The following is a 27,139-nucleotide window of genomic DNA, read 5'->3' as shown; positions in this document are numbered from 1 at the left end:
GTGCAAGAAGCAATCCACCAACATACAGATAAGATAAGCTTTTACAAGCTATCTTCACCTGTTCTGGACTCAATAGGGACCAACACCACACAGGCCCACTTGATTGATCTTCAAACTAGCCATTTATTTAAGCCTTTGGGAAGAGCCCCTCTTAAACCCTTCCCAACTCATTCAACCAAGAGGTCCAAAGGCATGCAAAGGATGGAGAATTGTAGCCGTTGCTTTTACACATCACACTTACCAAATACAGTTTGTACTTGCCTTAAAAACAGAATGGTGTCATACAGTGTTGCTTAACGTTGTAACAGGCTTTTCTGAGATGATAAATGAGAAAGGAGTAAGGCACACTATTGGACAACTTGTTCCGACATGGGCAGTGGTCTTTGAGACCCAGACCCTGCTTTGAAGTAACACCTATCAAAATACTGGTATCATGAAGTGCTCTACCAACTTTAGATTTGAGGACCCAGGCCTAAGCTCCATGAGAAGCTTTCTCTGTGCTGCTGAAATGAAGCTGTGGAAACAAGAGCTTGCAGGATGAGATAGTATGCTGTTGACATGCTGTGACAACTCTAATTCATCAATCAAGAGTAAACTAAAAGGACACTGCATCCAGTCTTTCTTAACGAAAATGTGTAACCTAGTTTCTGAACTGGATGACCACTTGTTTGAACACTCTTTGAGCGAACCATACTCTTAATGAAAATGTGTAACCTAGTTTCTGAACTGGATGACCACTTGGTTGAACACTCTTGACCAAACCATACAATCCCAAAATGGTCATTAAGGACAAGGTTTGATGCCCAATGAGCTCTATGTTTGATGAACTCCACCTAGTGGCTTTTATCAGCTGCATTCTCCTTTGTGTTGCAATGCTCCAGTACAGTTCTCTATCATGTATCCTCCCCAATGAAATGCTCTCTGTCAGCAATATGCTTTGCCTTTTGATGTATTCATCACCCAAGACGTACACCCTTCCCATTAAAACAATTGCTGCAGCATTTGAATAAGGGTTTACCATTGGGGACACAAAAGATAACTAATGTTTAGTTGGACAGTAGACATCCATCCAGACACATTTCACCACATTGTGGGCACCAAGAATTTACATCTTGTGAGAGGAAGCATTAGGTTCAAGCTCTGCCTCCAAAGTAAAACTTCTGTAGATGTTGCTTCTAGACAAACTTATCACCCTGTAATAGAGTTTCTAGCTGTTTTGACATTCTATCCCTATCCAGCTTCAGAATTTCTATTTCTGAATGCAACTGGACCTGAAAAAGAAAAGCAGCAGCAACAACAACAACAGATCAGTGTAAATCCTTTTATCCCTCCCTCCCTCTGCCTAAGCCATTTCCTTTAACAGCAAGCATGAACAGTGCCTATTCAACCCTAATGTACATTCTAGAGCCCCATTCAGTGGTGACTTTCCTGACAGAAACTCTCTCTTTTCTAACTCATGCTGTCCATCCTTGTTCATGAATAACTGCCTAAAGTGGCTGCTCTTGAGAGCATACTGCTAAAAATAGATCAGCCTAGCACAAGAACACAAGTTACCTGAGTATGCTCCAGCATTGCATTCCTCTCCCATAGTTTGCCCACCTGAGCTAAAGCAGTTGCACAAAGCTCTAAGCTTCTGTGTATAGCATTGGCCACAGAAGAATCCACAGACTGTGGGCTTTCTGTTAACCTATCGCACTCCTCTCTTAGCATATTCTGCTCCTGCAAAGACTTTTCTCTTGCTAATCTTTCACAATCAGGCAACGTGGTGCTCCTGCTCCCAGACCCTACTGCTCCACTGCTTTGAAAGGGAGAAACAGCACCTGTAACTTGTATGCAATTTTGCTCTTGTGACACCTTCAACTGCTCGAGCCTCCCCAAAAATTTAGATTCAACATCTGCCTCTCGATATTCAGTATGTGCCAACAACACACCTGAATTCTCCTGACTGATCGCAATCTTGTGAGAATGCATTTGTTCTTCACAACCAGCACCTGATATATAGCCCTCATCAAAATCAGATGCAACTGATATCGGACAATTATAAGTAGCTTCATCGATTTGATCCCAGTATTCAGGTGCCTGCATGTGTGATGGGCTTCGTAAAGGTATGAAAGGCTCTGCTTTATTCCAAGCATCAACTGCAGTCTTTAACGTTGCCAAAGGTCTTCTGCATACCACTTCTTGCTGTTGGTATTGTTGCTGCTGTTGCTCCTGCATCCTGGACTTTCCTTGAGGTAGTCCATTCATTTCCCAAGGCAAATCTGCAATTGCTGCAGGTTTGCCCTGGAAAAGAATTATCAAAGAATTTGTTTGAGTGGAATCTAGCTCAAAGTAAAACTTGCGCTGAAAATAATAATTGTCAGCTATCATGGTCTTGAAAACATCTTCTGGAACAGGATCACAATGTTGCCTTACTCGGACATGCACCTGTTGATCAAGCTAAGCATACTCATATCCTTTGTTTGCAGCATGCCATAGAAAGATAGCAGAAGTAACGATTAGATGCCATACCTGTGCAGGGTAGCGCGTTTTACCAGGCCTGTCATGTGACCACCCATGTTCATTAATGTTGAGTCTTCCAGCAGATGTGGCCTCAAAAATTCCATGCAATTGGCGATCGATGTAGTTGAACAAAAAGACAGGCATACCCGGCTTGACATGTTTTACATATTGAAAGTGCTGTTTGGGAAGACCTACAAAAAGAGCTCAAAAGAATCCATTATTGATGCAAAATCATGATGCTAACATGCATTTGTCAAATGAGACTAATCAAGCGAATGAATAATGTGCACTGAATGTAGATCAGGGGAGAGAGAATGTACAGATATCAAAATCCAAGCTAAAAGGTTTCACCAGTAAATATGTGTTCAACTCTTAGATGTAAGCCCTATCACTAGGTCCGTGGTGGAGAACATTGTGGAGTACTGAAAGTTATAGTCTGTGTGTTGTTTGTTTGGTGGTTTTCGCGAGTTGTGGCCAGTTGTGTTGTGGCCAAACATTTCTAGTAAACCCAGATCTTCTAGCCCACCCTTCAAGTTTTCTATATAAAGAACCTAGTGTTGCTCTCATTATGTCTTTTGGCCCAGACAGCATGTGGTGGGTCTGTAGCCCCTCTCTCAGCAGCACCATCATTTGTGCATCTTGCACTTGCTTGGGGGTGCCATCTTGTATCGTACCTTGCTTTTGTCATCTATGGAGTTCTTTGACTATCAAATATATGAAACCAGCCTTCCTTCTTGGATGGGTGGTGATAACCTGATTAAGCACTTAATTACAGCAATAAATAAATTCACATAAAATGAAATACACACTTTACCATAACATTCTTGGACAATAGACACCCTATTGGCCCCAAAATTGGCACCCCTTGCGGTATTTCTTTAGCTTTCATTCAATTGGAAGGAATACAACTCAAGATTCTTCAATCTCCTCCTGCTAACCAATTGCTCTTGCTGTCATAAATGACCAACAAGCCTTTTGGGTCATTTGCCCCTTGATTCACCCAGAACTTCTTCTCCAATTTGACCCTTGGCTGGCCAAATGCTGCCCCAAATCAATTCGGATGGGTTGGCTCCTGAAATCCATTGATAATCTTCAATTATCAACTGCTGATTTCAGTCCCTTGAGCCTTCAATCTCTGGCACAGATCCCAAGGTGGCTGCTAAACCCTAATTTCTGCTGTAAATTAGGGTTTACAACAGAAAGAACAAATGAGCCCACCAAAAAATGGCTGAAATCTCCTCCAAATGGCTAAGAATTACTGAGAATGGCTAAGCATAGGCTGAAGGAGATGAGAGAATGCTGTAGAGAGAGAAAATTCTGAAATTTGTCGCGAACAACTGATCAAAATCAGCTGCTACCCTGCTGTACCAGCCCCAAACGGATGCACCAACAACAATAGGAGCATCAGAGACTGTGATCTTCAGGAGAAAGTGCATCAGCAGCAATTGCCAGCTTCCCAAGGTCGAGAATATGCAATCTCCATCACCAAAATGGTCTCCAATGGCTAGGAAATAGCCCCAAAAGCTATCAGCAACAATCCAACATCTCTTTCCAACAACTCCAAAATGAAAAAACGAGATTTCCCTCCCTTCAGCCCTTGTTAGCCTTTCCCCCACTTGCATGGGAAAGTTTTGCCAAGTGGCAGCTTTCTTAATCCATTTTCATCAATTTCCAGCCATTTAATTAATTTTTAGAATTAATTAATTTTGAAAAAAAAATTAGCCCTTAATCCATGCCCAGAAAATTGACCTTGCCCATCCAAAAATTAATTGGCTAGGCCATTTGCAACCCAAAGTGGTCCCATGCATTAATCGACCCTTGGACAAGCATTAATCCATTAATCAATGCCTAGTCCCTAGTGTCACCACTGATACTTAATGGCCAATTAATGGTCCTAGGGACAAACTGACACCAAACTTCACCTAGAATCTAACAAGTGTAACTTGTTACAACTTTTGCCTTTGACACCCATCTTTTTTACAAGGTCCTTGGGCCTTCAACTGTAAAAAAGTAGCTTGCGCCTCACATGTGCAACACATGTGCATCTTATATTTGCACATTTGATTAATCATTTAATCAAATGTCAATTAAACGTAAGCAAAGCATCAAATTTTCACGCCCCCGTGACAATATATGTCTTGCTGCAGCACACACTTTGACACGGTACCAGAGCCAAAGGTTTCACTGCACGAATCTATGCCCTAGTGGATGTTGCTGCTATCTTTTGCCCTCCTCCAAACTTGATCAGCATTGTCTTAGGCTAGGTAGGTGTCAATAGCCCTAGTGGAGGTGTTGCCTGGCAATAACTACAATTTTTCCTCTGTTTTTAACTTTCTTGCTACTCGACTTGCATGTTTGTTGTCAACAGTAGGTTCGGCAAAGTCTCATGAATCAAAGGTCTTTTGGTGACCTTTTTCATCAAATCAAGTACTTGTTATCTCAACTAGACAACATTCTTCTGCTTGTGTCAGTGCAAGACAACTGAATTGTCAGCCTTGGAGGAGCGACCAAGACTACATCTTGATGGACAGCCAGCTACAGCAACCTAGCACAATTGCAAATTGGATAGACAGCCACATCTACCAGCCCAGCATACTTGCATTTTGGGTGAACCACCACCTAGGCAGAGCCAAATCTAGTGGACAGCCAACTATTGCATGGCCTTCCTTTCTCGCTCTATTTTGGACCACAAAGAGGGTGTTGAGCTAAGAAACGCATTCCATGCTGATTAGTCTCTTAACAGCCCCAAAACATGTTTATTTAATGAAAAACACAAAATCGTTCCAAAATTCGAGAGGGTTTCTGAAACCAACCTTCCTTCCGTGAATGGGTGGTAAATCCCTAATTACAACTTAATTATAACAGCAAACAATTAATGCAAATCTGAAAATACAAATTTACCTACTAATCTTGAACAATGCACACCCGATTGGGCCCAAAATTGGCACCCCTTTCGGTATTTCTTTAGCTTTATTGAAGAAAAAGTTGATTCACAATGGGATTCTCCCGATCCCCTTCCCAATCCGAACTCCCCTTACTGTCCAAAGTGACTAGCGCAAGTCTTCAATCTGATTTGCCCCTTGGTTCGAGCACTTAATTGGCCTTCACCTGCTTTGATGGAGATGGAAAATGCCCCAAATTCAATGGCTAGCTAGTCCTCCACCTAAATTTAGCTGAAATTCACCTTCAGCCTTGAAAAATCCAAGTCTTGGAGGCTCCAATTTTTTTACACGTTTCTCGAGGCTGCTGGTAAACCCTAATTTGTGCTATAAATTAGGGTTTACAGCAGAGAAATTTGCAATTTCTCAACCTCGAAGGGTCCAAATGCTGAGATCTTCGGAGCAAGGTTGTGAAATGGATGGGTGATGAGAGAGAATGCTGAGGAGAGAGAAAATTCAGACTTTCTTCACAAAGAACTGAAGAAAATCGATCATTTACTGCTGCTGCCTTGTGTCAACAGCTTGTAGATGCAAAGAACTAAAGAAAATCAATCACTTATTGCTGCTGCCCTGTCTCAACAGCCTGTAGATGCTATCGCTTGCTGTTGATTGGTCTTCTCTTGCCCTTGGGTGCCTCAAAAAGGTCCTCCAATGGCTGCAAATCAGGCCAGCAACATCTCCTCCCTCTCTCTTGCATCTTGAATACTCCAAAAATGCCTCTCTTCAACCTCTAAAGATGTTTTTCAGTCTTGCATGGGCATTTTTGACAAGTGGCAACCTTCCCAAATAGTTTTTCCACCATTATCAATAATTAAATATTAATTTTCAATCTTTAAATACTAAAAAATAATATAATAATTATTTCGATGCCTAGAAAAATAATCTAACTGGCCAATAATTAAATTGGCTAGGCAACTTCCATTCCGGAGTGTCTCTGTGCCATCTTTGACCATCAGATTGGCGTTAGGTATCATTAAACACCACTTCTATAGTGTCACCAATTGACACTTATGGCCAAATAAATGACCTAGACCAACAATCGGCACCAGATACCACCAAGTATCTGTGTGGCATAACTTACAGCAACTTTTTGTGAGAGTGCGCAACGGAAGAAGAACACGAACACAGAAGAGGGGAGAGAGAAAGCAGGGAATGAAGGAAGAAAGTCTGCACTGACTGAGATGAATGCTGAATACACTGAAATGGACGGAGCAGTCCCTGCACGCAGCCCGGAGCGTCGGTGAGGGCACCAGAACAGACTGAAAGCAATGGGAGCACCAATGCCAGAGTGGGAGAGGACGGAGAGAGTGCTGAACCTGCAGAAGACAATGCTGGGAATGACTGGGGGGCTACTATATATAGCCCCAGGCCAGAAAACTGGCCGACCTGCCAAATCTGGCCGACTTGGCCAGATCTGGCCGACCTGCCCAGAAATCTGGGCCGACTGCACACTAAAAAAAAGTGTGGGCTGTGTGACTCCCGAAGGCTGAATGCAGACAAGAACAGCAACTACTAAGCTGATAGAGCTCCTCTGTCTCCTGTCAGACTCTGACAGGAGCTCACAACCAGGAGATGACAGACTGAGAATGATAAAAGAGCAGGCTAACACCCCCTCTCAGATCCTGGGAGGGTCTGAAGACCTAAGAACCGCATGTGATGAAGCAAAGAAGCCTGAGGCAAAGGCTTCGTGAAGAGATCGGCCGCATTGGCCGCCGTAGGACAATAGACCACCACCAGCTCCGAATCCACGATCCGCTCTCGAACATAGTGATACTGAACCTCAATGTGCTTCAAGCGAGCATGAAACACCGGGTTCTTCGCCAGAGCAAGAGCACTCTGGTTGTCCACGCGCAGCTCCGTAGGTCCGATCTGGGAAAAGCCAATCTCCGCCAGTAAGCGACGGAGCCAAACCGCCTCCATAGCGGTCGAACATAGGGCCCGATACTCAGCCTCTGTAGAAGAAAGTGCCACAGTAGGCTGCTTCTTGCTGCTCCAAGAGACAGCACCGGATCCAAGGGTGAAAGCATAACCTGTAGTGGATCGTCTCGAATCCACATCACCTACCCAATCAGAATCACTCCATCCAGAAAGGGTAATCCCATCGCCATACATGAGCCCGAAGGATCGAGTCCCCTGTAAATAGCGAAGAACACGCAAGGCTGCCTGCCAGTGATCCTGTGTAGGAGTCTTCATAAAAGAAGACAACAAAGCCACCACAAAAGAGATATCCGGCCGAGTGTGAAGCAGCCAGATGAGAGAGCCGACAAGGCACCTGTAACGAGTGGCATCTGTAAGGGGGACTCCATCTGCCAAAAGCTTGGACTCAGGGTCCATGGGGCATGAAATAGGCCGACACGCGACCATATCAAACTCCAAAAGAAGCTCGGAGATGTACCTGTGCTGCAAGATAAAGATGCCCTGTGCCATCTGATAGATCTCCAGTCCTAGAAAGAAGTGAAGGATCCCTAGATCCGTCATGTCAAACTCCTGAAAAATGGACCGAGTATGCTCCACCTGCTGAGTGTCGCTCCCTGTAATAATAAAATCATCGACATACAAAATAAGGAAAACAGAAAGGGAATCCACAACCTGTAAGTAGAGATTGGGATCATGAGCGGAGTGCGTAAAGCCACTCTGTAGAAAGAAGCGGTCAATCCTCTGGTACCAAGCACGAGGAGCCTGCTTCAGGCCATAAAGAGCCTTCCGCAGCCTGTAGACATGATCCTCCTTCCCCTACACAAGAAAACCAAGAGGCTGTGTAACATAAATCTCCTCCTCAAGGACGCCATTCAGAAAAGCGGACTTGACATCCATCTGATAAACAGGCCAACGGTGGTGAGCGGAAAGAGCCAAAAGAACTCGAATGGTGGACATCCTAGCTGTAGGAGCAAAAGTCTCGAAGTAGTCCAAGCCTGTGCGCTGTGCAAAACCCTTGGCAACAAGCCTAGCCTTATGCTTGTCCAAGGAGCCATCTGCAAGATACTTGGTCTTAAAGACCCATTTCACACCTATCACCTTCCGTTTCTCGGGACGCGGTACAAGCTCCCAAGTATGGTTTCACTCGATGGAATCGAGCTCGGCCTGCATAGCCTGTCTCCAAATATCCTGTGCAAGAGCGTCCTCCATAGTGGAAGGCTCAGAATCCTGAAGAATCTGAGACATAAGAGCATAGTTCACACATAGTGAACTATCCCGCTGGGCCTGTAAACGGGCTGATCGACGTGGACCTATAGAAGAAGCAGAAAAGAGAGTAACACCTGAATCCTGCATGAGCCGGCGATACCATAAGGGAATCCTAAGAGACTCCTGCTTGCTGCGAGGGAGACCGGGTAGTCTCCGGAACCTGCAAAGCACCCAAATCGGAGAGGGACTCCCCCTCACCAAATGAAGGTAGATCCTCTGCATCGGAAGAAGGCTGTGTATCCCGTGAAGATCCCGAAGTGGAGGTGGAAGAGCTCGTAGAAGACGGAGGCACATCCACCAAAGGGGAAAGTGAAGCCGAAGGAGGAGGAATAAGGGGGGTGCTAAGGGGTATCCTGGAAGGAAGAGAAGGTAGAGAAGGTGGGGGGGAGGGGGGGGGGGGGGGGTCGACGAAGCACCTGTAATGGAACCATCAATCGGATCCTCAGAGGCCGAAGCCTCATCAAAGATCACATCCTTGCTCACCTCAACCTTCCGTGTCGTCGGGTCGTAGAGCCGATATCCCTTCGTGGTCGTGCTAACCCACGAAGATAAGCTGTCTCGACTTAGAGTCGAACTTCGTCTTCCTCTTCTTCTTGTCCACATGGACAAAAGCATCGCACCCAAAGATGCGAAAATGGGACACAGAAGGCTTCTTCCCAAAGAAAACCTCATAAAGAGTCATGTCCTATAAAGCCGAAGTCGGAGAGCGGTTGCAAATATGCACCGATGTAGCCACCGCCTCACCCCAAAGGAAATGAGGAAGACTCCTATGCTCCAGCATAGATCGGGCCATCTCCACCATGGTCCGATTCGCACGCTCCACCACACCATTCTCAGATGATGTGTTCGGATGTGAATACTCCACCCGAATACCATGATCCCTGCAAAACTGAGAGAAAAGGTGAGAAGTGAACTCGCCACTGTGATCAGCTCGAACGCCACGAACCTTGGAAGTTGTTTGGGTCTCCACAAACACCTGCCACTCACAGAAACGGGAGTACGCCTCGCTCTTGTACTCCAAGAAATAAGGCCACACATAATGACTAAAGTCGTCCACAATCAGCATCAAATACCTGGCCTTCCCAAGGAAGGCCGTGCCCATAGGTCCGCAAAGGTCGGTGTGAACCAACTCAAGCGGAGAAGTAGCCCTCCTAGAAGCAACCTGAGGGTGAGGCTACCTATGCTGCTTGCCCGCCCCTCAAGCAGCTAGGACACAAAGTGTGAAGGGGAGGGAAATCTGGAAGTCCCTCCACCATCTTCCTCCGAGAAGCCCGCCGAAGAGAATCGAGGTTCAAATGACCATACTGAGCATGCCAAAGCAGCCCAAGCTCATGGGAAGTCCTCGCAGCCAAGGTTGTGAGCATATAAAGCCCACCCTCCTGTGTACCTGTCCAAAGAGCATCACCTGTAGAAGCATCCTCCACTGTGACTGCATCCTGAGTAAAAATGACTCCGGTACCTAGCTGAGTAAGGCCATGCACAGACAATAGGTTAAAACCCAAATCAGGGACATAGAGAACTTTGGCGGAGGAAGACCGCCTGTCAGAAAACATAGGTAGAGTCCCCACGCCTCGAACAGGGACTGTAGAATTGTCACCAATGGTGACTGTACCCCCTCGGGAACGAAGATCATGAAGCCAATCCTGGCGGAAGGTCATATGTAAAGATGCTCCACTGTCGACGAGCCAAGGCTTCTCCAGAGTGGTAGAAGCTAGGGCTGTATCCTCCTCAACAAAGACATGCACAAATGCAGATTCTATCGTGGCTGGGGCCGCCTTCGAATCCTTCTCCTTGGGCTTCAAATGGGGATACTTCCGCCAACACTTCTCCTCGGGATGAGTGCCCGTCCCACAGTGGGGACATTTGGGCTGCTTCTCCTTTGCATCCTTCTTGTCCTCCTCCTCCTTGTCCTTGGCCTTCTCCTTCTTTTGTTTCTTCTTCTTGCCGCCACCTGTACCTGCCGTAAAAGCCTTGGTGGAGCCACTGGCTCCCACCTCTTTGAGTCGCTCATCATGCTCCAAGACAAGCGGGGAAAGCTCCTCCCATAGGAGTGTCTCACGGGTCCTCGAGGTGATGAGGCTGGTATAGAAGACATCATAACGGGGTGATGGCAGCTGAGTCAACAGAATCATCGCCATATCCTCAGACGATATCATACGACCAAGAGAGACTAACTCGCCTCGCATGTCCTCCATCTTCGTGATGTGCTCCTTCATGGCAGGAGAATCATCAAGACTGAGCATCCGCAACTTCTTCTCCAAGGAAATCTTGTGGACAAACGTCTTGTGCTGATACAAAGACGCAAGCTTCTTCCACACTTCCGCCACGGTCTGTAACCTGTGAACATGTACAAGAACAAAATCATGTAGACTCATAAAAAGAAAGGAACGGGCTCGAGAGTTGAGCCTATCCCACAAGGCTGCACGGTCCATAGAGGTGCCATCGGACGAATCCACGAGGGGACAGTCGATGGGCGAAGAAACAAGCTCCCAAAGGTCAAATGTATCGAGGATGCATGCCACCTTGCACGACCAGAGGGAGAAGTTTGAACCATCCAACTTATCTTCCTTCGGAAAGGAAGGGAGAATTGGCACCTGAATGGAGGGAATCAAGGAAGGCATCCGCGCATCTGAAGCAGTCTCACGGAAGATACCTTCACGGTAGATGGAACCCTCTGAGATGCATGGACTGAAGAAGGACGAGTGCGAGGAGGTTCCTTCCGACGTCGAAACTCTTGATAATCCCGCCTCCGCTCAAAGGAATGATCAGAAAGGAGTTCATCCTCTGAGTCGTCAAAGCCTGAAAACTGGTAAGACATCTTCCAATCTACAAAATACCAAAGAAAATTGTGCCGATGTCGAAGTATGACCAGCAGTTTGGTCACCAACCACCAAGATGCAGGCTGTGATAGCCTACAAACACCTGGATCTGCAAAACGCAAAGCTAACTGATGACGATCACCAGAAAAGAGACCACCAGCACCAGGACACAACCAGAAAATGAGTCGCCAGCAGGAAATGTGCCGCCAGGAGTGGGAGCAACCATCAGAACTGCAAAACGCAGGCTGATGATGTGTCGCCCAGCAGAAGGAGGGACAGCCTGATGGAAAACGCAGGGAAGAAGGGTTGCTGGATGACATGGCAGCCTCGGAAGACAGCGTTTACAGCAAACGCAGGAAGAAGAGCCTCCTACAGGGGCCGCCTGGGCAGTTGTAGATGAGATGACAGCAGCAGTGAGGTATCTCTCCAGCGGTTATGTCGTCCGTGCTCTCAGTCAGGCGATGATACCATGTGAGAGTGCGCAACGGAAGAAGAACACGAACACAGAGGAGGGGAGAGAGAAAGCAGGAAATGAAGGAAGAAAGTCTGCACTGACTGAGATGAATGCTGAATACACTAAAATGGACGGAGCAGTCCCTGCACGCAGCCCGGAGCGTCAATGAGGGCACCAGAACAGACTGAAAGCAATGGCAGCACCAATGCCGGAGTGGGAGAGGACGGAGAGAGTGCTGAACCTGCAGAAGACAATGCTGGGAATGACTGGGGGGCTACTATATATAGCCCCAGGCCAGAAAACTGGCCGACCTGCCAAATCTGGCCGACTTGGCCAGATCTGGCCAACCTGCCCAGAAATCTGGGCCGACTGCACACTAAAAAAAACAGTGTGGGCTGTGTGACTCCCGAAGGCTGAATGCAGACAAGAACAGCAACTACTAAGCTGACAGAGCTCCTCTGTCTCCTGTCAGACTCTGATAGGAGCTCACAACCAGGAGATGACAGACTGAGAATGATAAAAGAGCAAGCTAACACTTTTGCCTTTAACATCCCTTGATTTCCTCGAGTCTCGGACTCATAAATTTATTTTAACCCCAGTTGCACCTCACATATGCAACATTTACTTAATCATGTGATTAAAATTTAATCCAAATGTTAAGTGAGGTTTCAAAAATACATGTCCTCATGACAATTTCTATGCCTAATTTGGGAGGGTCCATTCACATCTATAAATCAAGGTGCACTCATTCAATCTTCATCCCTTCAATGCAAGATTTTTGCGTTCATGTGAAGATCTTTACCATAAGCCTTTCTCCGCATGGTTGTCCAACCTTTGTGACTGATTCCACCACTCCATCTACTACTTCAACCCTTGGCAATTGCCTGTTTAGCTATTGCCTACCACCTGGTCCTTCTTCTACTACTGTGTTTGACCCTAGATAGCCATCGTCGGCATCCTCGTACATCTCCGCTACTGTCGCCAAGCATCCTACTGATTCCGATGATCTCCGTTTTGAACTTTAAACCCTCCAACGCACTTCAACTAGTGGTTACAATCCTTGAGATCCATCTTTAGTAAACATCACAATCCGACACTCACTACTCTGCCCTTGAGTACTCTGTACACTCTAGCATTCATTTATTGCATTGATTCATTAACTTCAAAGTTCTTCTCTATTTGTACTTGTGTTTTGAATTTTTGAGATTTGCGATTTGCATTTAGGATTTGAGTTTTGCACGTCACTGCCTGTGTCTTTGTGTTTCTATCATGCTCATACACCATGTGTTTCCTTAGTGCAAACCCTAGTGGTTTCTTCACAAGGGGAGAAAGGGATGATGAAAAGAGGTAACGACACATTTAGCGCATCCCCATCCACATCACAAATAACCTGTCATGTTTAGACGACGGCACATTGTTAGTGAAGCAGTAGAGACGTATCAAAAAGGGAACTTGAGAGGAGAGAAGAGTGCAAAAGAGAGAAAAGAGTGTGTGTGATGAGAGAGAAATACTAGAAATGGAGAGAGAGAGAGAGAGAGAAGCCATAAAAGCTGCAAGAGAAAGTGAGATCAAGAGACTTTTTTTTTAATTGATGAATGATGAAAAAATTACAAGTCTATTACACATTTTACCTAGTTAATATGACTTGGTATTTTATTTTTCCCAAATATTATATATTCCAATCCTTTACAAGACACCACTCCCCCCAGGGCCAAGATTTGTAATTTATCTTGAAACGCGAACATCAAGGGAATGGCATCACTACATCCTTAGGCCACATCCACCAATTACTTATAATTACGTTATTTTGTATCGCATCCCTACCCTAGTCTAATAAGTTGTACTATATCCCACTCCAAACTCTCATCTATTAGTGCATTGCACAAAAACAAGAGAACACAAAGAGAGAAAGAGAGATAAAGAGAGAACGAATGTAGATGATGATGATAAAGGAAACAAAATCTGATCTATAAAGCAAAAGGTGGATACAATAAGCCCCCACACTTGTGGACTGGCCACATCAATGAGGATGCCAAACTGCTAAACAAGAGGGGGAAAAGCATACAATGAGACGATGAAGATGAGGAAGAAGTTAGTGATGAAGATCACTATGAGTAGGAGGCACAAGGAACAACCATCATAAATAGATGGGGAGGAATGCAATTGGATGGCCTGTTGCCCTAATGGGCTGACTACTACCTACACATGCCCAAAACCTAGCCAAATACTAGAGAAAACACACCACCAACTCACACATGTGGAAATGGGACTAATATAAAATGCAAGAAAATGCCACACAAAAATGCATAACATAGGTGCAATGTTAGAGCTCACAACCAAGAGATGACAACAAAACCACATTGAACTCTAACATCCCTTCTTTGATCCTAGGAGTGGCTAAAGGCCAAGACAACGCACAACATAGAAGACAATGGAATGACCATTCTCAAGATATAAATAGTTTTGTCTAGATAGAACCAAGATAGTCGTGCACAATTTGCACAATACGTTTAATTCATGGATATGCATGGTATGGAATGTACAGAAAACAAACCCTAAAAAAGACAGCCCACATTTGAGCCCAATTTCATGGACCATTTGCTTTAACATCTATCCCACATAATCCCCATGCAATCCCACAACTTCTCATAAACAAAGCGCTCTCCTAATGGAACTACGAGAGAGAAACTTTACTCCAACAAAGATATTCAAAAGTGCACAAGGCATGAGATCTCAAAGGAGAAGAGAGAATTTCAACCCGTTGTGCTGCAACTACCTATTCTAATGATATTCAAATCAAAAACAGCACCATACCTTGTTGTGAAATGAGTTGTAGAACCTCTAAAGCATCCCCACTGGTGTGCGACCATGGAAAAGGAGCTAGTTAATCTTTAGGACCAAAATGAATGCTGATGAAACTTTGAATAAATACAAGGCCCACAACATTAACTGTGGAGAGACCTTCACATCCACAATGCAATTGACCTCATTCTACCTATTATTAGCACTAGTCACTCACCACGCATGGCCGCTCTATTAGATGGAGGTTAAAAGCACCTTTTTGAACAGTTATGTAGAGGAGGAAATCTATGTGGAGCAACCTCCTAGATTTTCTCTTGCGGACCGTAAAGATAAGATCTTTCGTTTGTAGAAAGCTCTTTATGGACTAAAGCAAGCATCCTGATCATGATTCCACAGAATGGACGAGTCCCTTCGAACTCATGGCTTTCATAAGGGATCCATTCTATCCCTTATGACCCGAACTTGTATGTGAAACTCACTTTAGAGTAGGCCAGCTATATCTAATTATATATAGATGATTTACTCATTACAATACTATTGCTAATATTAAGGCCCAACTTAGCTCTACATTTCACATTAATGCCCCATCCAAGATGTAGGAAGGGGTGTTGGTAGATCATGTGTATGTCATCTCCTAGTCCTCTCTCAATACCATCCTCGCTGCAATCTCTAAACAATGCCCTCAGAACACTCATTTGGATCTTATGCCTCATTTTTGTAATCTATAGGGTCTTTTTTGGCTTCTATATTAACAATAGCTCCACATTGATGCACCCAAACCAAAACAAAAAAAGCCATGAATGTGGAGATTTACTTCCATCAAAGCAACTGGGAGAAAACAGGTTTGGCATTGCTTACAAAAACCATGGTACAATGTAAAGTGCAATGCCAATCATTCACATAAAAGAACTTGGAAGTTTGTAGAAGGCTTGAAATGCACAACACAAAAACATATAAATTCAGAATTTATCTAAAATTTGAAGTTAAGTTTCTAGAAAAACCTTCAGATTTTGTTGAAGCCTTTAAATTTACAAAATTTCCAGTTCTAAAAGAAGCAAAAACCTGGATTAATTTCGAAAATTCCTCCAAATTAGGAAGTCAAGGGTTTTTGCGGCCTACTGAGCTGTAGTTGCATGGATTAAATGATGACTCAGAAGAAGAGCTGCTTACCGAAAATCTGCTGTTGCACGCACTCATCGAAGGTCTCAGGGGAGCAGCCAAAGATGACAGACTTCAGTTCATCAGGGTCAAGCAGGCGATAGCGTTCGGCCTCTCGAGACTTGGGGCGTCTACTACCTCGTAACATGACGAGGGAACTTGATAGGCAGAAGACGATACTCCGCCCCTAGTCCTCTGAGCTCGCTCGCTCGTTCGCTCTCTCGCCCGGTGGGCCCCGCATCGGGGTTCTTCGTCTTTCCAGTGACGTATGGAAGCGAGATGCTTCACAGACCCAACCTCTTTGTCGCGTTGCCCCTTTAAAGGATTTTATTATCCTCCCTTTTTGAAACGAGAGAAAAAGCAAGCTTTGCTTTTTGTCGCATTGCTGACCTGGCGAGTGGCTCGAGAGAGCGTGGGTGGCCGTGAGAAGGAGTGGCCAATTAAGGCCTGACGTGCCATTCTTGTATCAATAAAGGGAATGGACACGTGGCATCTCCTTATTTGAATGCTTAAATAGCATTTTTTGAAATGTTTATATATAGGGTGCGGTACAAGGCACTTCAATTGAGGTAGGAAGTGGTGAGGATGGCTAGCATGGGAAGAAGCTAGATATAGAGAACAATTTTGCCATGGTGATGGACTATATGACAGCAATTTGAGACAACAACCTAGACCTTAAAGAGATGGAGAAGTATGTTGTGGGATACATTGGCAATGTAGTGCTCTCTCTACCATGGAGCAACTCCTCTCCATAGGCCGTGTTGCAATACAAGTGTCTTGTAAGGGTTATGTTTTACGATCTTCACATCTGGTTGGATGAAGTTGTTGTCCTTGCCCGATCATTGGGAAGAGTATTATATGATCCAAACTAAGCATCACCTTATGGAGCTCAAGCCAAAGCAAAAACGAATAGAAATGTTGAGTCACAAGAGAACATGGAACTGCATGATCAACATGGTTTTGAGGTGGTGTTGTAGGTCAAGGTTGGTACTTTTCTTGGCTCTTGTTATGTTTGCAAACAATGTGCTCATTTTGCTAAGGTTTTGTTCGGTTTTGTCCTAGAAGAGCAGAGGTTCCATCTAAAGAAGGTGAATGCAAGAATAAAAAATCTTTTGAGGATATGCACGATGTTCAAGGTCTCAAACCCTAGAGGCTAAGTCAGACAAAATCATGGAGAAGAAGAAAGAAGGTAATGAGCTACATAAGAAGCAGCCATCAAAGTCATCTCAACAAGGTTGTGTGCCGCCAAAAGAGAATAGGTTGCTCACTAGGAGAACACGGAACCTAAAGGAGATAGATAGAAGAGAAAATTCAAAAAACAAAAGAAAAGCTATCTGTCAAAAAGTTTGGCAAGACTATCATCAATGGATAAAAATTATTGTGCTACAATTGATGGTGAAGCAGAGATTTTTAATGATATTTTCTATTAGCATGAATAGTCATCCAAGTAGATGAAGCTTACATTAATCTCATGGATTGTCAAAGGTCTCTACTCAAAACAATGCAAGGATGTCTTGCATGGCATTTTGAGAAACATAGGCATAACATGTATGCATTGCAAGAGATGAAGATTGGTGCAGTGAAGCAAACAATTTTTATGTTTCTGATTATACCCCTTTGGCACAAGGATGCACCAAAGGCAAGGGGTACCATGATGCTAATTAGGGACTCTCCACCCCCCAATTTGCTCTAATTTGATGACAAAGACTCTAAAGTGGTGGCCAAGGCTTTAACAAACAATGAGTAGGTTTTGATGATTTTTGTGTTTGCTTCTAGTGTTTGAACAAAGAGAACAACTCAATGAGCCTTCCTAACAAACAAGCTAGATGAGAAGTTTGCATTGCATATGGGGGATTGGAAGTTGAAAGGTGATAGATTACATGGTTGTGTAGGGCTCATCAATTATGAAAGGGAGAAGCGATGCCTAATTTAGAGCACTCACTCACTACAAGATGTAGAAAAGGTCTTCAAAAATGATCCTAAAACAACATGTACATGGCACGACATCATCAAGGGTATACGTAGAGAGTTTCATGCTTACACAATATTTATCCAAATAATGAAGCATGGTGGCTGTCAATAGCTTGCAAGTTTTATGTGCTTTCTAAGATATTCATGTTTGATTAATGTCCTACCCAACTAACCTTTTGATTTCTCTCATATGGGAGATCAACGGACATTGTCCTCTAGACTTAACAATCCTTTCAAGCAAATCCTTCAATTTTGCACGAGAATTAAGCATGTACAAGACAAGACCAAAAGGTTGAGTCATGATCTTATTGTTACACATTTTGAATGCAATAAGGCTAACGTCAAGGAATTTAAGAAGTATGGCAAAGCTTCAACACATAAAAGGAAGCAATTTCTGGACCAGACTACCTAAGTTAAAGTTTCTATTCTTTGCACTCTTATTTTCTCTATTGATGATTCTATTCTCTGGCAACTCTCCCATGAGAGTGAGGGTTATCTTAATAGGCATTTAGAATTCAAGCTCCTAAAGTCATGTTGAGATCTCAATGGTGGGAGGTTGATGGAGATGCTTCCTCAATGTTCTACTTTAATGCTTTGAAGAATACAAAAAGGAGAGAGACCATTAGTTGCATTGAAGATGTCACTCTAGGAAGAAGCTCATGTTCAATGACGGTGTACTTGCAACCTTTTAGCTTCATTTGGTTGCAATTGTCGGGATGGAATATGGTAGAGTTGTACATTATGATAATAAGGTCGTAAATTTATTCTTAATTTATGAGAAGCCTTTCTCTATTGATATGGTTGAGTATCTTGGAACTTCTCAAAGGATGGATTCTCTATTCTTTAAGTTGCATGAAAGATGGAAAGTCACCAGGCATCGATGGCCTTCCTACTAAATTTATAAGTCAATATAAGACGCTTATGAAAAGGAATTTAATAGGATTCTAAATAATTGTTTCAAGAGTGGGATCGTGCCTCTTAATCAAGGCCTAATCAAGTTGATCCCAAAATTAGCTTGAAGTTAAAGATGAGTCAATGGAGGCCCTTGATAGTCTCTCTTATGAGATGATAGCCAAGGTGTTGGTTTTGAGAATGAAGGCATTGCTAAGCTGGTTATTGCACCCTCAACCATACACTTTACTCACTCATGTATTAATATGGCCTTTGATAAAGCTTATGGTTGTGTAAGTTGGGAGTTATAATACTTACTTTGGGGGCTTTTGGCTTTAGTAGAGCATTGATTAATATTGTCAAAACCTTGTTTGTGGATGCCTTATACTCACTCATGTATTAATAATGCAATATGTAAATCCTTTTTCTTAAAAAGGTCCATTAGGTAGGTCTTCCCATTACCTCACTTCTTTTTACTATCATCACTCGTCCTTTGTTAAAGATAATTGATTGGCTAGTTAAGAGAGGTATCGTAAGGGCTAGACCTCCCTAGAGGTGGACATGTTGTCTCTCAAATACTTGATGATGAAAAATCTACTACTGTAGAGCTACTCAAACATATCTAGGTAGCTTGATGAGCATCTTCTAGTCCTAGTGGGAGGCTCATAGTCCTTAAATCCATGTTTTCGGCTATATTTTCTGTGGATGCCCTATTTGTCTTAGGTATAGTAGCATTGAAGGCCTTGAAAAAGTATTTTAGAGGAGAGAGAGAGAGAGAGAGAGAGAGAGGAAACCCTCCCTCCATGCCTCTCTCTCAATCACGAGTGTCTTAAAAATAAAATGATCTCTTTCATTTCAATTATTACTTACTCTTTACAAACTTAAAGACCATCTTATTTAAAACATTGAATTGTTTAATAGTATTTTTAGGAGTGTGCCAAATTCTAAAATACAAATGTATTGGCTCATTTGCATACTGACCATTTGCATTCCAGTGACCCTCCCCTTGCATTTTTGCTTTTGCATCTAATTCATCAAACTGAGCTATATGACATTTGTCCATGGCGCTCACCTCTGTAGTCTGGATGTCATCTCTGTCAAGATTGTGGGAGAGAAGGAAGGAGTCTCACTTGTAGCTTTCTTGCTTGCACAATGGGGGAATACACACAGAGGTGGAGGCTGAAAACAGTTTTCCTCTTCTTAGTTGTGTAAGCCAAAAGAACTCTCATACAAAGAAATAGAAGAACCCTATATATGGGTCTCAAACCAAAGACAACTAACTAAGGTGGCATACTAACTGAGCCACGAACTAGAGTAGATAAGGATAGCTGTCATCTAGCTATTATTCATGGGCGATGTACCAACCGCATCTACAACTGACAAGTCGGTGACATAAATGCACAACGGTCACCCTGGCATATCACGAGTGGAGCTCGATATCTCAACACTCCCCCTCGAGCTCAATCCCAATTCCTGCACACCAAGCAGGTCTCTGAACTTGCGCAGCTTCTCTGCGCCCAATGCCTTCGTAAATATGTCAGCTACTTGATCCTCTGTGCTGACATAAACTAGATCAATAAGACCTAGTAAAACCCTCTCCCGCACATAGTGATAATGCACCTCAATGTGCTTTGTTCTAGCATGATAGACTGGGTTATTTGCCAAGTGTATACTGCTCATGTTGTCACAATAAATGACAACTGGCCCATCTGTAGGCTGATGCATATCATAAAGTAGCTTATGCAACCAAGCTACCTCACATGCAGCCATTGCTGCACCCCTATACTCGACCTCTGTGCTCAACAAGGCAACTGTAGGCTGTTTCTTGCTGCTCCAAGTGACTGCAGCACTCCCAAAAGAGAACACATATCCACTGGTAGATCGTCTATCAGAAATACTACCAGCCCAATCAGCATCAGTGTATCCATGAAGCTGTATCTGAACCCCAGTCTCATAAAATAGTCCATACTGCAATGTGGACTTCACATACCTGAGTATGCGTCTAGCCGCATCCAAATGCGGTTTCCTTGGAGCCTGCATAAACTGACTTACCAATCCCACAACATAGCTCAAATCTGGCCTAGTAATAGTCATATAAATCAAACTTCCTACTATGCGTCTGTACATAGTAGGGTCTTCCAGAAACTCACCTGCATCTGTGCTCAACTTCACATTCTGCTCCAAAGGAACTGAAATAGGCATATAGCCTGTCATCCCATATTTGGACAGCATGTCCAATCCATACTGCCTCTGCAAGAGCTGTATCCCACTTGGTGATCTAATCACCTCAATGCCCAAGAAATAACGCAGCTCTCCCAAATCCTTCATCTCAAACTTTTGCTTCAATAGCATTTTCACATGAAGGATATCTTCATCACTGTTACCTGTCATAATCAAATCATCAACATAAATGACAAGTAGCATAATACCTTTCTCTGTTTTTCTCACATAAAGTGAGAAATCTGCCTTGGAAATCTGAAAGCCAATAGTGACAAGATACTGTCCTATCTTGTCAGACCATGCTCTAGGTGCTTGCTTCAAGCCATACAATGCTTTCTTCAACCTGCAAACAAACTCAGGATGAACAGCATGCACATAACCTGGTCGCTGCTCCATATATACCTCTTCTTGCAAATCACCATGCAAGAATGCATTCTTTACATCCATCTGATGTAAAGACCATTCCTTTGATACAGCCATAGCAATGACTGCTCTTATGGTTGCCATCCTTGCAACCAGACTGAATGTTTCTTCATAATCAATGCCATATGTTTGTGCATACCCCTTGACTACTAATCTTGCCTTGTATCTGTTCACAGAACCATCTGCATTGTGCTTCGCCTTATAAACCCACTTATAGCCAATTGCATGTTTACCTTTAGGCAAGGATACCAACTCCCATGTAGCATTTGCTTCCAAGGCATCCATTTCTTCATCCATGGCTTTCTCCCATTTTTCTTTTCCCATGGCTTGCTCAAAAGAAGTGGGTTTTGGTTCCTGTATCACTTTGACCATATATGCATAGTGAATGGCTATGAATCCATCACATTTCAGCCTATCCACAGGATACCTAGCTCTGGTAGACCTACGCAAAGTAGGTTCACTCCCAGGTGCTCTCAAAACATCCCTGGTCTTCCTTACTCCAGGTGTAACAATAGAAGGAATACCCAACTCATCATCAATGCTCTGTTCTGAGCCACTGGATTCACCATCCACATAAGAGTGACATGCATTCACATCAAACATGGGCTGATCTACCTTCTCTTTTCCTTTTTGTGATACCTGAATACCACTATCTGCATTGCTTTGAGAAGATTCTCCTGATCTCAATTTGCCTGTCCATGGCGAAGAATGTGAACCACTGCTAGAGGACGCTCCAGGTCCACTAATATTTTGTGACTGCTGCTGTGAATTCTGTGCAGCATTACCGTTTTGTGCATCTACATCATCAATCACATTTACTGGTTTATACCAGCTAGTCATCTCATAAAAAACAACATCTCTGCTCACTGTAAACTTATGAGTAGAAGGGTTATAACATCTATACCCTTTCTGCTCTGCAAAGAGTAACCAATAAAAATTCACTTCTCAGCTTTTGGATCCAACTTGGATCTCAACTCATCTGGCACATGAACATAGGCAATGTAACCAAAAATCTTCAAATGAGAAATATCTGGTTTCCTACTAGTATACCTCTCCTCTGGAGTCATCCCATGTATTGTTGCAGTGGGAGTCATGTTCATTATGTAGACTGCTGTAGCAAGTGCCTCAGCCCAATAAAAATCTGGTAGGTCTTTTTCATTGAGTATGGCACAAGATACCTCTCCAATATGCTTGTTTTTCCTTTCTGCAATTCCATTTTGTTGTGGGGTATGACTGCATGAATATTGCTGCTTTATGCCATGCTCTTGAAGGAACCTTGCAAACTCATTTGAGAGGTACTCTCCCCCTCCATCTGACCTTAGGCATTTTATTTGCAGGCCTGTTTCTTTTTCAACCATAGCTTTAAGAATTTTGAAATGCCCAAAAACTTCACTTTTCTTTTTCATAAAATACACCCAAACTTTTCTACTATAGTCATCAATAAAAGTAACAAAATAATGACAGCCTCCAAGAGATGCAGCTTTAGTAGTCCACACATCAGAGTGGATTAATTCCAATGGCTTTTTACTCTCTTGAACATGTCTAGGAAATGGTTTCCTTGCTTGTTTTCCAAACTGACAGGCTTCACATACCTTATGCATTTCTGCAATCTTAAATTTAGGCAATCCTGCAACAATATTTTGGGCCTGCATTGATTTAAGTCGTTGTACATTAACATGACCAATGCGTTTATGCCAGATATCAATATCTGCAACTACACCGGTCCCATGTGTAAACATTGCTGCACTCAATTCAGGCATGTCTATATGGATCAGCCACCAGGTTATGTGCAATCCCTGCTCAACCATTTGACCAACAGATTTAACCAATGCACATAACCTGGTGGCTGATTCTTTTGCTATCAAGCGACCTTTATTTTTCATATCCTCAACAAAGCATCCATGAGGATTAAATCTGACCTGCAATCCCTGCTCAACCATTTGACCAACAGAAACCAGATTCTTGGTGATATTCGGGACATGAAATACATCGGACAGGTACTTCTTTTTCCCATCCTGCATAGACAAAGAAAATTTTCCAATTTGCACAATAGGATGTGCAGTATCATCACTAGTCTCCACAAATCCTGGTTTTTCCATTTTCCTTGCATCCTCCATCCATTCTGCATGACTTGTCATGTGGTTTGATGCACTTGAGTCAACATACCACACATCGTTGCTTTCTTCTACACTTGTCACAGAATTGTTCATGTGCTGCACCATAAACAAATGCTCATTTCTGTCATCACCCTGTCTACTAGAAGATGCATAATTCCCTTGTTGCAATTTCCCATTCATGATGTCATTCTGCTTTTTATAGCAGTCTTTAGCCATATGACCCATTTTACCACAGTAGTAGCATTCAACATTGCTGTTTGCATTTTGGCCTCTTTGCCATCCACCACGACCTCTTTGGCTCCCCCTGCCTCTAGAGTTACCACATCCTCCTCCATAGGATTGATTTTCTTGAGTTTGCTGCATATTCTGATTTCTACCACGGCCTCCAAATCGGCCTCCTCTACCTCTGCCTCTACCTCTTCTAGCATTTGAGTAGAAGGCAGTTTCTTTTGAAGTTCTTCCTGAAGAAGATGCACCACCATTTCTCTGCTCCTCAGAAATTAGAAAAGTAATCAACTCCTCAAAATCAGGAAATCTTTCACGAATTGAAATGGATGTCCGAAACTGTGCATAATCCTTTCTTAGACCATTCAAGGTCACAGAAACTAAATCATCATCTTCCACTGGCGACCCAATGGAAGCAAGTGCATCTGCAATCTTCTTCACCTTCATGTGGTAGTCATTGATGCTCATACTTTCTCTTTGCACATTATGCAACTCTTGCTTGAGCTGCATTTTCCTGGCTTGCGTATTTGTGCTATACATTTTTGACAAAGTATCCCATGCCTCCTTTGGTGTACTTGCATCCTGAATATGCACAATCATAGAGTCTGAAATACTGATAGACAGCCAGTACATAACTTTCCTGGCTCTCTCATGCCATGCTTTGAATGCATGCATTTGCTGTTGATTGGAAACATCAGGAAGAATTGGTTCTTCTTCATTTCCTGCAACAAATTCCCAATATCCTTTTCCCATAAGGAAATTCGTCATTCTAAACTTCCATGCTTGGAAGTTGTTCTTGTCAAGCTTTTCAGTTACAATCTGTGAAAGAGAATCAGACGCCATTACAGAATACTGCAAAAAATTCTGTCACTGCAAAGAACACAGCTTCAGCCTCACAAGGGCAAATCTGCAAAATTGACAAAAGTGGTATTTAACCACACAGTCACTTCCTAGTGATGATTTTGCATCAACATGCAACAAGGATGATTCTGTAACTCCCAATGTCTCTGCGCACAGGCATACGATGCAATTTCTACAGTAACTTTTCACCGACTTGTAGAATAGTGGTTGCACAGCATAAAACTAGGCCTTTTCCAAAGTGTGTGCAGAAAACTTCCGCCTCCAAAACAGGCCCCGAAATGGCCTTAAATAAAAAAAACAAGGTTGCTAGGGGCCAAAGCCATTTCCCGCAGCATATACTGCCCTCTTGCTTCACCGCGAAGGGCGTCTCAACGTGAGACAATGCACTCTTGCAATTTTTGGCTGTGCTACCTGCAGAGATTTGTTCCCAAAACAGAAAATGAAAGCAACACTGCTCCTCTTACCAGAACACCGCAAGCTTGGCTTGCTTTCTTGAGCTCCTTACCATGAACAAGGCTCTGATACCATGTCAAGATTGTGGGAGAGAAGGAAGGAGTCTCACTTGTAGCTTTCTTGCTTGCACAATGGGGGAATACACACAGAGGTGGAGGCTGAAAACAGTTTTCCTCTTCTTAGTTGTGTAAGCCAAAAGAACTCTCATACAATGAAATAGAAGAACCCTATATATGGGTCTCAAACCAAAGACAACTAACTAAGGTGGCATACTAACTGAGCCACGAACTAGAGTAGATAATGATAGCTGTCATCTAGCTATTATTCATGGGCGGTGTACCAACCGCATCTACAAGTAACAAGTCGGTGACATAAATGCACAACGGTCACCCTGGCATATCACGAGTGGAGCTCAATATCTCAACAATCTCTCCAATACTTCTCTTCATATCTATCTTCATAATCGAAATCACCACAATAGGAATTATCATAGTGTTGCATGGTGTTCATGTCTCCACCTTAACTGTCTTCTTGGCAGTATCTCTCATTATCTCTTCTTTCATCTGCAGATTCACTTCTGGCATCCGATTGGTTAAGCATATTGTCACACTGCTCATTGTGCATAGCCAATTGTTTCTTTATGTTAATGATGAGCTGCGATAGCGTATTGCATTGTTCTGGAGTCAGTTGGCCATTTGATATCATACTTTCAGCCATAGCTAACTGCTTTGCTACATCTGTCCAAAGATCTACCTGATTTACTACATCATTTTCACTGCTGTCACTTTCTGAATCATTTTGAGTACTGTCACTTTCTGGTTGGCCCTTGATTGTCACATATGTTGAGAAGTAGGTTTAGGTTGGGAGGAGCTAGTGAGCATAATGCTCAAGTCATAAGACTAAAACTTGAAACTATAATTGATAAAAAGACTCAAAGATAGTATGGTGGATACCATATGTGAACACATTTAAAACCATGGATTATTTAAAACCACAAATTTATCCTCATCTTACTCCATACTAAAACTATGTGCAATTTTCATGAAAGAAAAACTTGTTTGAAAACTCATCAATGATTGCCATACTAGAAATTATGAATGATGAGCGAAAGTGATTGATTGTGTGTATGCACTTATGCCAATAGGTTTTTAGGCATAATGTATTGGATCACTGGAAAAAAGTACCAAAGAGGAGCAAGGACTATGTAATAGCATCCTTGCATGAGGAGTTTCCAATACCTACTATGATTGATCGTTTCTAGAAAATAAGATGGCTACAAAAAATATTCAATTGTCATTGATACAATGTTTGATAACTTTACCATTCTTGATGTAGATGGACATAAGTCTCAATTTTAAATTTGATCCCTAAGCAATACTATTGTTTCCATATAGAAGATAGAGGAGGCGAAGATAAAAAGAGAGAGGAGGGAGGGGATATTAGGAGAAAGAGAAAGAGACGGAGAGAGAGTGAGAAGGAAGATAGGGAGTGAGAGAGAGAGTTAGAAATATATATATATATATATATATATATATATATATATATATATATATATATATATAGAGAGAGAGAGAGAGAGAGAGAGAGAGAGAGAGAGAGAGAGGAGGTCTCCTAACAAATATTAGAAGGGTAAGCCATGCATATATGCCTTAGAGTTCTGCAAAAACACTATTGAGGTTGGAAGCTCAAGATGACAGCATGAGAATGTCTTGTACCTAGCTACTCCATCAAACCAAGTAACATTTCCGACCTATGATTTGCAAAGGACCCCACTATACTAGTTACACTCCTACTCTTATTCTTGATAATGCTAAATATGATTGAATGGAAAAGGAACAAAAGCTATCTTTTGATTTTAATAATTCTTATAGTTAGTTTGAGTCATAATGGTATTAGATTACACATGACTATTGCACGAAGAAATAACCATTCATTGAAAGTAAAGGTTATCCATAGGGACTTAAATGAAGGAAGCTACACTTGAGTTGTGCATGAAGTGTTGAACCAGCTTAGGAAATAGCTTGTGATGCAAACAAAAGATCAGAGATGTATTATATAGCATGTGACTTAAGTACTAGGAGAATTGCATGTATCATTTTGTGATTGCACTTGCAAGAAAAA

The 27,139-nt window shown here is 42.9% G+C and overlaps 1 protein-coding gene across 1 annotated transcript; it reads right to left on the bottom strand.

The window, feature by feature from the left end:
* Positions 1-1,020: 1,020 nt before the first annotated feature.
* Positions 1,021-16,170, bottom strand: LOC148038050 (uncharacterized). Its single transcript, XM_087668365.1, has 4 exons — positions 15,870-16,170; positions 2,512-2,693; positions 1,555-2,427; positions 1,021-1,271 (listed from the first exon to the last, which is right to left on the bottom strand). The coding sequence occupies exons 1-4, from the start codon at positions 16,003-16,005 to the stop codon at positions 1,176-1,178; spliced, it is 1,287 nt and encodes a 428-aa protein (XP_087524491.1). The 5' UTR covers positions 16,006-16,170; the 3' UTR covers positions 1,021-1,175.
* Positions 16,171-27,139: the final 10,969 nt, after the last annotated feature.

Source organism: Lygodium microphyllum, chromosome 3 (assembly GCF_053477565.2).
Source record: "Lygodium microphyllum isolate KBCC chromosome 3, Lygodium_microphyllum_v1.1.10, whole genome shotgun sequence".
In the NCBI taxonomy this organism is placed as follows: Eukaryota; Viridiplantae; Streptophyta; class Polypodiopsida; order Schizaeales; family Lygodiaceae; genus Lygodium; species Lygodium microphyllum.
Note: the sequence above shows the minus strand (reverse complement) of the source record. Positions and strands in the feature narration are given on the sequence as shown.